Consider the following 11,996-nt stretch of genomic DNA (forward strand, 5'->3'; position numbering starts at 1 on the left):
CCCTTTACAGCTGCAATTGCCCATAGTATAACCATTTGGGGTGAGAGTAGGAACGAATATTTAATGGTAATTTTGTTGTTTTGTCTGACCTGGGGTGCTAGAAAGCAAGCTTCAGGAGATGCTGAATAGTATAAAAGCAAAGGAACCATCAAAATAAATAGCACAAGACTAGTTTTCTCTCAGAGAGAGGGAGAAGGTGATGGCATAAATAACAAGAGCTATGTAGCTCATGCCGTAACCAGAACACCTTCAATGGAAATCAAAACATAGTAAAAATGACCCCTGATTTGGTTATTCTTAATACAAAAAGACAGCTCCCTACCTCTTCCTCACACCCCTCTCTTCTCTAATCCTTCATGCTGCAAAACCCCTCTGCCCTGTATTCCGACTGACAATGGCCTTTCCCTGCCACAGATGATTCCTTCTAAGAGCACAGATAACCTGTATCAGTGTGGCTGCATACTCCATTTGCAGGATCAGAGTCTTACCAACCCTAAACACACAGAACAATCCAGCCCCAAAACATCCCTCTGTGATTCTTCTTATAGAAGCTGTAAGGGGTGACTTTGTAGGGAGATAGAATACAGTTGCAACACCTCAATTCTTTGTTACCCACAGATTTTCTGGCATCAGACTTAGATGCCACAGCAGTTCGAATTTTGCCTAATGTTTGGAACAAAATGAGAATGTACTTCTGTAGATCAAGCAGATGCAGTTACTGCCAGATGGACAGTTGGTGGCAGTAGAGATGCACAAGGAGCTCAAATGTTTCAATTCATTGTTGGGGGGGGGGGGGTTCTCCCTACTCAGTTTATTGCACAAAAAGTGTTAAACCAGCAGTCTGATGTAAGGCTGCATAATTATGGCATAACAAAACTGAGTAACTGTTTAACATTAGTAAGGCCCCAGCAGATATATAATGTATTGTGTCTGGGAGAGAGATTTTATCTGGTGATCCAAAAATGGCACTTGGCGATCTCATCGCAGCTCCAATATTAAATTCCTCTATTGCCGTGGGAGACTTAATTATAATATTTTCTACCTCACAAAGACTGTTGGGGATTCTTTGTTTAGTATTTGAGAAGTGGGTTTGAAAACCAGTCTGGAACAGCATGTAGGATATTTCTGAAATTACATTTTATAAGAATTTCTGCAGAAACCCATTTTTCAATAAAATGAACCTAATTCTATTTGGATGGTATTTCTTCACACAACATGTAGTCAGTTTGCAGCTGTGACTGCCCAAAAGCTCAGTGTATGAGATTGTGTACTGAATTCTTAAAGAGACTTGATAGTTTTATGACCATTAATAACACTGTAAACTATGGGACATGGATATCCAAGTTGCACGCTTCAGGGGGTAAACTAACCAACATTTTATAGTTATAAAGCCTCCCAGGCAGGAAAAGAAAAGCTATTGGCAACGAAGGGTAGGACTTAATAAATGACTCATAAACAAAAGCAAAGATTGAGATTTTTAAAACTTTTGAAAGAATATACAACTTTATATTTTCATTTTGGGACTATTTCACAGGCAGAAGAATACTGTATAAATTAATTATGCAATTCATCCTTTTATTTAAAAAAATAATTTCCTAGTGTCATTGTTAAATTACAAGAGACATTTTCAAATTGTGTGTGGTTTTGCAAGATCCTTATTTCAGAGATGATTTCTGCACATACCCACCATCTTCAAACTAAACCACCAGCTAAGATGTGTCAATAGCACCATTCAGATCTGGTTATTGTCTTCCTCTTTCATTGTGTGGCAGCTTATATCCTAACATTCACTGAGTTATCTAAAAGTTAAATAATCTTTTCTCTTCTTTACTTTCTGCTGTCCTGGGGGCAACTGTTTGTTCATTAACTTGTGTATTTCTTGTATGATGCTTTTTACATCTATTCCATTTCTGGAGGCTTCAAGCGCAGCATCGTTGAAAGGAAATATAAGGACAAAATCACCTACTCGAGGGAAGGGCCTTCTGTCTTTAGTGGAGAGAAAATATGGAGGAATAGTTAATTTGTAGTTACATAACTCAGTGGTAGGCAACCAATGGGTGACTTGGACAGATGCATGTGCAGGGTGTCTAGCTCCTGGCAGCTGTTTGCTTTTAGATGCCGCCTTTGATTGCGAAGATGTTTTCGGCCTGTTCATCCTTTCCCGGAGCTGTGAGGTTAGTGTTTTCCTTGGATATGTTCTGGCCATTTTCCCCATCACTATGGCCTCCTTCTTAAACGAACCTCCTGCAACCTCCAAGAGAGACTGCACTGCAGAAGTGGCAGTGCATTCACTCTCTTGCCTAGAAGCAAGGAAATTGGGAGCGTCATCTGTTGCATTTTCACCCTGTGTCGTCAAGGGGATATGTGTCCTACCAGCATATGAAGCTTTAGTGCCAGGCCCGTTGTTTTCTCTCAAGGTGTCAGTTTGCTTATAATTTAGCAATTCAATGATATCATGAAGAAGTCTTTTTTTCACTGTTGTGTCAATGGAACAGTCTAGGCGCAAGGCTGGGCTGTAGTTTACCTCTAAAAGCCATGGTTTGAATGTGTCATCGATCAGAATGTCGAACCCAAAGAGCTCAAAGCAATTGGACGTCAATGGAACAGAAGGGGTTATAGCAAGCAGGGTCAGCATTACGATGTTGTTTATTCTCCGCCACAGAAGCAGGTCGTCCACCTCATGGTTGCGTAGGTAAGATCGGAATTTGCTGAACGTCCATTTGCAGCCACGGCCGATCCCTTCTTTATTTTTTTTGTACGAGGCGCCAAATTTATTGATGCTGGTGTTTGTCAGATGGGCATAGACATTGTCCAGAGAACCGAGGTCAAACTTTTCAGTGGCAAACCTCACCAGCCCTTCTTCGTAAGTGTAAATGGTAAGGGGGCAAAAACTGGTGACACAGACATAGAGGCGGAGATCCCATTTGTACCCAGAAATAAGCAAAGGGTTACTAATGTACTTCTGCACAATGACCATGCAATCATATACAAAGTCTTTAATGTCCTGGAAAATGAGTATGCCCCTTCCACGAGACAAATCCACAGGCTTGCAAATCCAATAGCTTGGCTTTTTGCCCTGTGACTGTCTCTCCTTGGTGTATTCTGCTATAAACTTGACATAGTCATTAGGCATGATGAATGCCACTGGACTAAACTCATAAAGAGATGGTCCATAAATTCCCTTCATGCGTTTCAGATGCCTTGCCAGATAGTCTTTCCTTGTGATCCTCACTGTTTCTGGATAGTGGTTGAGCCTCTGCCATGGTTTAATGCTTCGGTGGTCAGTCATACGGAAAGGGGAGTTCTGCCAGTACAGATTCCAGTCTGCTTCATCTTGCTCTTGTTCATCAAATTCACTCCAACCACGTTCCAGTAAGACCTCACGGACTGCTTCAGGAACGCTCTCGTGGAGACGGAAGACCAGAGGCTTCAGGATGTCTTCTGCATCATGGTCATATGCCATTGTGTGGGCCTTATTTTCTGAAAAAGAATTATCAGGAGGGAAATAAACAAATAAATAAATAAATGATTGTCACGAATTGAGCTGAAACACATCATATACATCTCGGCACACCCCAAGCCTCTCTCTCCCATGGTTCTTTCTGCCATGAATGTGCAAATTGCAAATGAAAAATGGAGTCCAAAGCTTTATTTACTGCTGAAGGAGCAATTGTACGAGCCTCATGTACAATACTGGTTTCAGAAAACTTTAAGGCAGCATGAAACATGGCTGTCTCTATCAAACTGAATGTCCATATATTTCCGTTTGCTTTGCTTTTTAATTTAAAGTGGCCAATCTTAGCAGTATTGGGCTTGCGCTTTTGTAATTCACAGATATCTATTATTTTACAATGTCATTGTTCAGTCCAATGATCATAACTTCCCCTATTAGACCTTGTCTACACCAGTGGCATAGCCAGCTTTTAAGAGGAGGGGGAGCAAAGACAAAAAAGGCGTCCCCCTTGGCTCTTCCTCTGGCCACGCCCCCTTGGCGGCTCCTCCGGCCGCACTGACCCTCCCCCTCCATGGCTCCTCTGGCCCTCCCGTGCTACCCCCATAGCCCCCCCTCTCGCTCCTCCGGCCGCCATGCCGCGCCTGCTGCCCCTCCATGGCTGCCGGCCACGCTGCAGGCCTCAAGCCTGGGCCCCCCCTCGCTCCTCCGGCCTGGCCGCGGCTGCCGGGCCGCCAGCCTGCATCCCCCCTCACTCCTCCGGCCCGGCCACGGCTGCGGCTGCCGGGCCGCGCTGCGGGCCGCCAGCCTGGGTCCCCCCTTGCTCCTCTCCGGCCCGGCCGCGGCTGCCAGGCCGCCAGCCTGCGTCCCCCTTCGCTCCTCCAGCCGCTTTTGGAAAGGCGGGGGAAGCGGCTGCTTCCCCTGCACCCCACTAGCTACGCTAGTGGTCTACACTAGTAATTTAGGACCCATAATTCCCAACAGTTGCCTTGTAGACAAGGATCAGACATTTTACCACCATGTTATCAAACCCTTTTCTGAGGAAAACCCCACTGTAGACAAGATCTTAGGACCTGATCCAAAGCCCAGTGAAGTTAATGGAAAGACTCTATTGGCTTCAGTGGGCTTTGGATCTCAGCCTAAAGTCCTGGTATCATCTGGCTGGTCTACCTAATACTTTGCTGTTACCAGTGAAGCTTTTCCTCCTTCCTGAAGAGCTCCATATAGTGTTCCTTCTCCCCATTGCCCAACTGCAGAGGAGTTAATACTCCCTGGGGTTTGTAAATAATCTCCTATAGGAATTAATGTAAACTCTAAATGATGCACCATTTCAGAATATGCACAGCAGATGGTGCATGCCAGCTCCTTTGAGTTGGAAATGCATTTTAATTCTTCTAGTTTCCTGGGGAAATTAGCAGCTTTAACACAGAACTATTAACTTTTAAATAAGACACTCCCTTCCCACCCTCCCACCACACCACACACCCCCAATTAATTCTAAATATAAAGAAATGGGGTACAACTTGAAGGCTCTGTTGCCCCTGTTGTCTGTGGAGGGCACAAAATCCCAGTCGATATATGCCTTAGGGGGTATTGCTGCTTCTGGGGCAGTGCTCTGCCCTTCCCCCAAACCTGCTGCAGAAGCTCCTCTACATCTAGAAAGGAGGAGAGACTGCAGTTAGGGGGAGAGCAATTCTACAAGGCATCATGTCTGCCATTGAAATCCATGCCCTTAAGATCAGCATGAATTTACTTATTTTACCACTCCACACTCTGAAATCCCCCAGGATGGGGCCTCCAGAGACGGACATTAAATTTTACTCTTGGAATGTAACAACATTAGAAAATAAAAGAAGAAAGGAATTTTCCTAATCACAACTCTGAGGCTTTGTCTACACTATGCCGCTTTTAGCGACACAGCCATGCCACTACAGCCGTGCCACTAAAAAGGTGCACAGTGTAGCCACTGTTTGTTGGCGGGAGATCTCTCTCCTGCTGACAAAAAACTTCCACCCCCAATGAGTGGCGGTAGCTTTGTCGGCAGGTGAGCCCTCCTGCTGACAAAGCACTGTTCACACCGGCGCTTTTCCTCGACAAAACTTTTGTCTTTCGGGGCGGTGTTTTTTTAACACCTCTGAACGACAAAAGTTTTGTCGTTCACTTGCCAGTGTAGACAAAGCCTTAGTGTCTGCACAGGTCTGACATTTCCCAAGACATGCACATCAGCTATACAGTGGTCAATCCTCTGCTCAACCTGTTTTCAGACCGACATCTTGGTGTATTTTTTAAGGTTGAGAATCTTTTCTCCTGAGGTTTAAACTCCCAACTTTTGAAACGATCCCCAGAATGTAAATTCCATACATTCTAAATCGCCATAGAAACCTAGGATGCATGTCACACCTCACAGCATTCCCTCGCTCCTCCTTTCCTGTGATAGAGTATTTATGGGGAAATGGCACTTTGTCAAAACTGAAACTTTTCGCCAAAAGTGGTTGGTTTGACAAATTTCCTGCTTTGAAATATTTTTGAAAAAAAAAATCTAAATTGTTGAAAAGTTCTGTTTTTCAATTGAAAAGAAAAGGCACAGTTGAAATGAAATGTTTCAATTGACCTGATTTGAATTTTTTTTCAGATTTTTCAGTCCACCAAAATATTCAAGATTTTGACTTTTTTTCCCGATTCAGGATGTGAAAAAATTTCAAAACCTCAAAAATTTCTTGCAGGATGGGAAAACCATTTCCCACCCTCTTCCAGTATTCAGTGACACTCTTATCCGGTGTATATGTATTGGTTACCTGAGCCTTGTGCTGTTGTCAACTGGCGCTGTCGGCTCATCACATTAAGTATCTTTCTTTTGTGAGCTTTAACCCTTGTCTACCTTAGAGAATTTCATTGTTGCAACTTGAAACAGGTATGAATGGTCTGGTGCTATCTTCAGTGGTGCCATGTGCACAGGACAAGTTAGGACTTTAGGAAGAACTCAGGACCAGCTCCCATCTAGGTTTGACTTGCCACCCAGACTGTGGGACTGGAGCCAGGCCTGCTGGGAAGAAGGAGCCAGGTTCAAAGGCAGATTGTGCTGTTCAGTCAAGGGAGAAAGCTGACAGGCAGGGCAGTGGCTGGGAGAGATCTGGAGATAGCAGTGGTGCCCTCCAGTGACCAGGCATCTGAACCGAGACTGGAGGTGGTGCCCCTGACAGGGAACTAGGACCAAAACCCAGGAGGGTTTCAGCAGAGGATTGATGGCAAGAGGCTGAGGAGAAGGGCCTAACAAGAGACAGACATCATAGGAAGTGGCCCCGGGAAGCAGTGAAGCAGCACAGTTAGTGTTTGAGTCAGACAGCTGTGTCATGGGAGGACCCAAAGGCTGGACCCTGCATAGAGGGAAGGCCTGGTTTCTCCTATGGCACCACCTGTAGGTGGTAGAGAAATGGCTGTGTACAAGCGGGAAGGACTGGGTGGGAAGTGGCGGGAAGGTGAAGAATAGTGTGATCCCTGTTGAAAGAGGACAAGGAGAATCTCTGTCCAGTGGGAGCAGAAACTATTGAGGACCCATGAACTGGGGCTGAATTTCTTCATTTCATGATTTCTAATCTGTTACTCAACACTATTTATAGTAAAACAAAGTAGTTAATAAATAAATGAATATTTTTCTGTTGTTTTGCAGCTGAATTTATAACTTCCTTCTCTCTTGTGTTTGAGCCAGAGATGGAAGTCAGCCAGGCCCAGGTTTGGATTGAGGACACCCCTCTGAGCCTCTTCAGGTGACTCAGGAATTCCTCCTCCCTATCTCTCTCCTACACATAAGGCAGAGTCCACAGGGGATGTACCACTCTTGGGAGATAGGATTGAGGGGAACCATGTGGGTACTAAAGCACCCAGTAGATTTACTTGGGTATATGGGAAAGCAGCCCACCAATGTCTATTTTCTATTCTTTTTAAGGTCCCAGGAGTGTGGTGGACACTGCTGGGGTAGAACACAAATTGCCATGGCAGCCCCCAGTGATGTAAGTACATGTTAGTTATTGTCCTTGCCTCCATCTTCTTCCCTAAAGTTCCACTCTCTCTTATAAAATCGCCTTTGTAGATACATATTAATCATCCATTTAAAAAGCCCTGCAAAGAAACATTCGTGCTGCAAATTTTCTAGGCTCTGACTCAGCTCCCCTGACAAGGAATACTAAATTCCAAATAACATTTAACTGAATTGACCAAGCTTGACAGCTCTGAGTCATAGTTTAAATGTTGCAGTTAGTTGTGTGTGTGTGTTATGCACTGATCAGTAGTGCTATTAGCAACCCTTCATTGAAAGGCACCATATTATATGACTACTGAGCACAGTAAATGCTGCCACCAAGGAGTCTTAACTAACACATTGTAAATTACTCATTATTGGCTGCTAACAATACCTAAACAATAAAGCTGTTGACAGTGGTTTACTCATGTCAGGTTGTGTCAATGGAAAACCTTTCTTGCCATTTACACTCAGAGGGAAGTTGACTGGAAAGACAAGTGTTTTGCAAGCATAGACATAACAAATATCAACACCAAATTCCTTGGAAACTCAGTATCTAGGGTATATGGAGTGCAAAGACAGTAAAAAGATTTCAGATATAAGGAACACAATTTAAGCACCACCGGAGGAGAACTATCATCTAGTGATCAGCTAAATGCATGAACACAGATTTGACTACTTTTTTCCCTATAAATGTGTGAATCACTGTACAAATATCCTTTCATTCAGATGAATTTGCCTGAGTTGCTCAATTTTCTTTTGCAAATTATGAAAATATAATAATTTTAAGCTCCACCTATTTGCAATCATTGTTGCACAGTGCACTTGCAGTAGTTTCCATTAAAAGTTAACATCTGCCCACAGTTCTCACACAGTGGTATCTGAGAGGCTAATAAAAAGAAGAACAGGAGTACTTGTGGCACCTTAGAGACTAACAAATTTATTAGAGCATAAGCTTTCGTGGACTACAGCCCACTTCTTCGGATGCATATAGAATGGAACATATATTCTATATGCATCCGAAGAAGTGGGCTGTAGTCCACGAAAGCTTATGCTCTAATAAATTTGTTAGTCTCTAAGGTGCCACAAGTACTCCTGTTCTTCTTTTTGCGGATACAGACTAACACGGCTGTTACTCTGAAACCTGAGAGGCTAATGTATTTCCTTGTATTTTAAATAAAAAATACTTGTGCTACAGTGTCTCCGTAACAAATAACTGTATGCTGATGATATTGCAATGACCACTACTGTACAGGTGTCCAGTTTTAAAAGTTCACTTTTGAAATTGAACATTTGAATTTGAAATGATTTTGTTTCAAAATTTTCTTTAATTTTATTTTTAAAATTCTAAAACATTTTAAAATGGTCAAAATCGAAATAACTTGTTTTGGCTTGGTCAAAATGAAATGTTTCATTTGACTCAAACAATGTTTTTCTTTTTACTTCTCAATTTGCCCGTTTTTTTTTAATTATTTTATTTTGGGGTGACCCAAAATGAATTTTTTCAACTTTTTGAAATTGCCAATGAATCAAAAAATCCATTATTCACCCTGCTCTCCTGGCTCGTAGATTTCAAGACCAGAAGGGATCATCAGATCATCTAGTAGTCTGACATCCTGTATATCACAGGCTATCAAATTTGACCCTGTTACCCCATATTGGTACCAATAACTTGTGTTTGACTAAAGCATATCTTCCAAGGAGGCATACAAGCTAGCTCAGATAACTGATTTTCTTTGCACAAAAGAGTTTTCGTGGCATCAAATCTAGCCATAGCTGCATTATGTTGGAATTAATATTGTAAAAGCCATTGTACAATGGACAAAAGATGTATTGGACAGGTGCATACTAAATATTTATTTATTGGCACCTTGTTCTTATTTAAAAACGCTACTATTGAGGATAGTCGAGAGAGACTTACAAAAAAACTTCCCTTTTCTTACTCTGCCAGTTGAAATGCAGTTGAATTCAGCATCTTACAAATCATTACATCTCTGTGAATCTGGTATGAAACAAAGAAGGCTGCTAACCCTTATGCTCTCAACCCCTGTTGTGTGTCCTCCATCATCAGCTGGGAATGAAATCCTTTTCACAGGATATTTTTTTTCCTGTATAAATTCCTTCTTTCACAAGAAAGGCCAAGGACTAGAAAGTGCTTAACACACACATGACTGTACTCATCAATTCAAAATGTGCACGTACCTCTCCCGCTGGTACATCTACACTTCTGGACAGGTGCATTCTCTGTATGGTAATTGTCCTAATCAACAATGCATGCTGGCCAGGACACTCCAGGCTCTAGGTAGAGAATCAGCAAACATCAACATGCACTTGAATTTTCAAATACGAACATAAGGAAACCCCTTCTTTATGCTCACAAACGCCAAAGGGGGATTTGCAGGCTGCCTGATTCAGCAGCTACAGCTGTCTGATTGGTTTTTCTTGCCTGGATGTCTCCAAGGGCAGGCCAAGAGGGTTGAAGTATTGTTGCCTAGCAACACAAAGCAGCAATCCTGTATACAAAGGCAAAGAGTGACAGCATCATGGAAGTAGGCAAAGTGTTTTATTGAGTCCTTTCAACTTCTGTCACCAGCCTATAGTTCCTCTTTCTCTTCTTTAATCTCCATGAGCCAAAGCCAGCCAGCCTTGCAGTGTCAAAACTGAGCCCAGCTGGCCTTGCTCAGGCAAAACTCCCATAGGAGTCATTGAAAGCCTTGGTTTAGTAATATCAAACTTTAGCTTATGGTGGTTTTAATTTATTCTCTTTTGTGGTTTCATGTGGCGCAGCAATGGGCTTTTGTTTTTATGGGTAGGACTCTTACTGCAGTCACTGGATGTATGTAGACAATGATTAATATTAATGATATTCAGTTTAATTTAGAAAATCAGGTGGTAAAGTAGGATGCCCCACCTTCTGCCTCCTCTCCTCTCCTCCCCCCCCCCCCCCACGCCCCAGTGGCTGCTGCTTGGGCCAGGGCTCTCATCAGTGCTCCCAACTTCCATATCAAACTTTTATCTCAGCTGCACCAAACTAGGAAAACAGGATCACAAAGTGTGAGACCAGGTCCCAGAGGGAGAAAAACTGGTAACTTCCCTCGTCTCCATCATCTATTCTCTGCTTCCCTCCTCCAACTAATTCAGTTCCACTCCCTCGCTCCGCATTTCAGTGTCTTCTCAGCCAGGGCCTGGGAACTGAGGGAACTCGGCATCTGACAGGAGGTACTCAGCAGCTTGCAGGGGGTGCTCAGCACCTTGCAAAGCTGTGACCCTGTATAATATTTGTCTGGTATAAACATCTATCATGCACAGCATTTAGTGGCAGTCTGCTTATAAACTGTTTGCTGTCCAAGTGATTGGTGGTTATCTTTCCAGTACCTTCAAGCCTGCAGTGTGTACATATTGGGATTGCTCAGCATGCTACCAGAATGGGCACTCATTAACCTCATACAGGTGGAGTCAGTGATAGAAGCTACTGGGGTGAACACAGTTGTTGCTGGTGGCATTATAATAGATTGGCCACAGCCAAGCGTGAGGTGAGAGGGGATGGCGATTCCAAGTGAGTCCTGCCTCTGGTTCAGTTCATTCCATCCAAACATGATTTGCCTGCTTACTACCCAGTCAACCAAAGCAAGGCTTGTGTAATGTTCCTCTGGAAGGCCAGAAGCTTCATGCCACAGTGACACCAACCGTCACTTTGTTTTCCCTCTGGAGCACAGAGGCCTCCCTGGCTCAACTCCCTACCAATATTTTGATGTTGTGAGTCGTTCTATAGCACAGGCTTGGTTTATTAACTTTATATTAAATCACCACAGTTCTAACTCACTTATGGGGCCTGCTCATCCACGGCCTAATTGAAAAGTTCAGGCTGAATAGATCAAGTTTGATAGTTGTCTCTGCCAGACAGCTCAGCCGTGTTATTCGCATATGAGGCTATCGTATGCTTCACCTCACTCTGCCCTGACTAAGGCATCTCAAGTTAACTGGCTAGCTGGGTATTTTTATGGCTCCCATTGCCATACTATCTGAACTTACCCTCACAATACACCTGTGGGGCAGAGATGTAATTATCCCCATTTTACAGAGGTGGAGCTGAGGCACTGAGATATTATGTGACTTGCCCACGTCACATTGGAAGTCTGTGACAGAGCCACTAACACAAATCTCCAGTCCAGTGCCTGACCCACAAGACCATCCTTCCAGTTCTGACTCTGCCTAGCCTGTGTGCTGAGATTCCCCGATACCAGCAGCATTTTGTTGCATACTGCCTGCTTCATCCGTTGTACCTTCAGTTGGAATCTATGGTGTCTGTGGCAAGCCATTGTGGTGTCATTGCTTGACATGTCCACAGCATGAAAAATAGCCAAATAGTTTTGGAAGGAAGGAGAGGAGGTAACTGAAAGTATTTTGATAGTATGGTGATAGAAAAAACCTGCTGTATCAACAGATGCAAAGTTGCATGCACACAAATGGACATTGGGCTGAAGGACACTAAGCCCTAGTCTACACTGGGGGGGAGGAGGGGGGAATTGA

At 43.5% G+C, this 11,996-nt stretch overlaps 1 protein-coding gene across 1 annotated transcript; it reads right to left on the reverse strand.

Moving 5' to 3' along the window:
- Positions 1–1,463: 1,463 nt before the first annotated feature.
- Positions 1,464–9,921, reverse strand: TTLL2 (tubulin tyrosine ligase like 2). Its single transcript, XM_024114542.3, has 2 exons — positions 9,669–9,921; positions 1,464–3,480 (listed from the first exon to the last, which is right to left on the reverse strand). The coding sequence occupies exon 2, from the start codon at positions 3,461–3,463 to the stop codon at positions 1,796–1,798; it is 1,668 nt and encodes a 555-aa protein (XP_023970310.2). The 5' UTR covers positions 3,464–3,480; positions 9,669–9,921; the 3' UTR covers positions 1,464–1,795.
- Between the last annotated feature and the right edge of the window lie 2,075 nt (positions 9,922–11,996).

Source organism: Chrysemys picta, chromosome 3 (genome assembly GCF_011386835.1).
Source record: "Chrysemys picta bellii isolate R12L10 chromosome 3, ASM1138683v2, whole genome shotgun sequence".
Lineage (NCBI taxonomy): Eukaryota > Metazoa > Chordata > Testudines > Emydidae > Chrysemys > Chrysemys picta.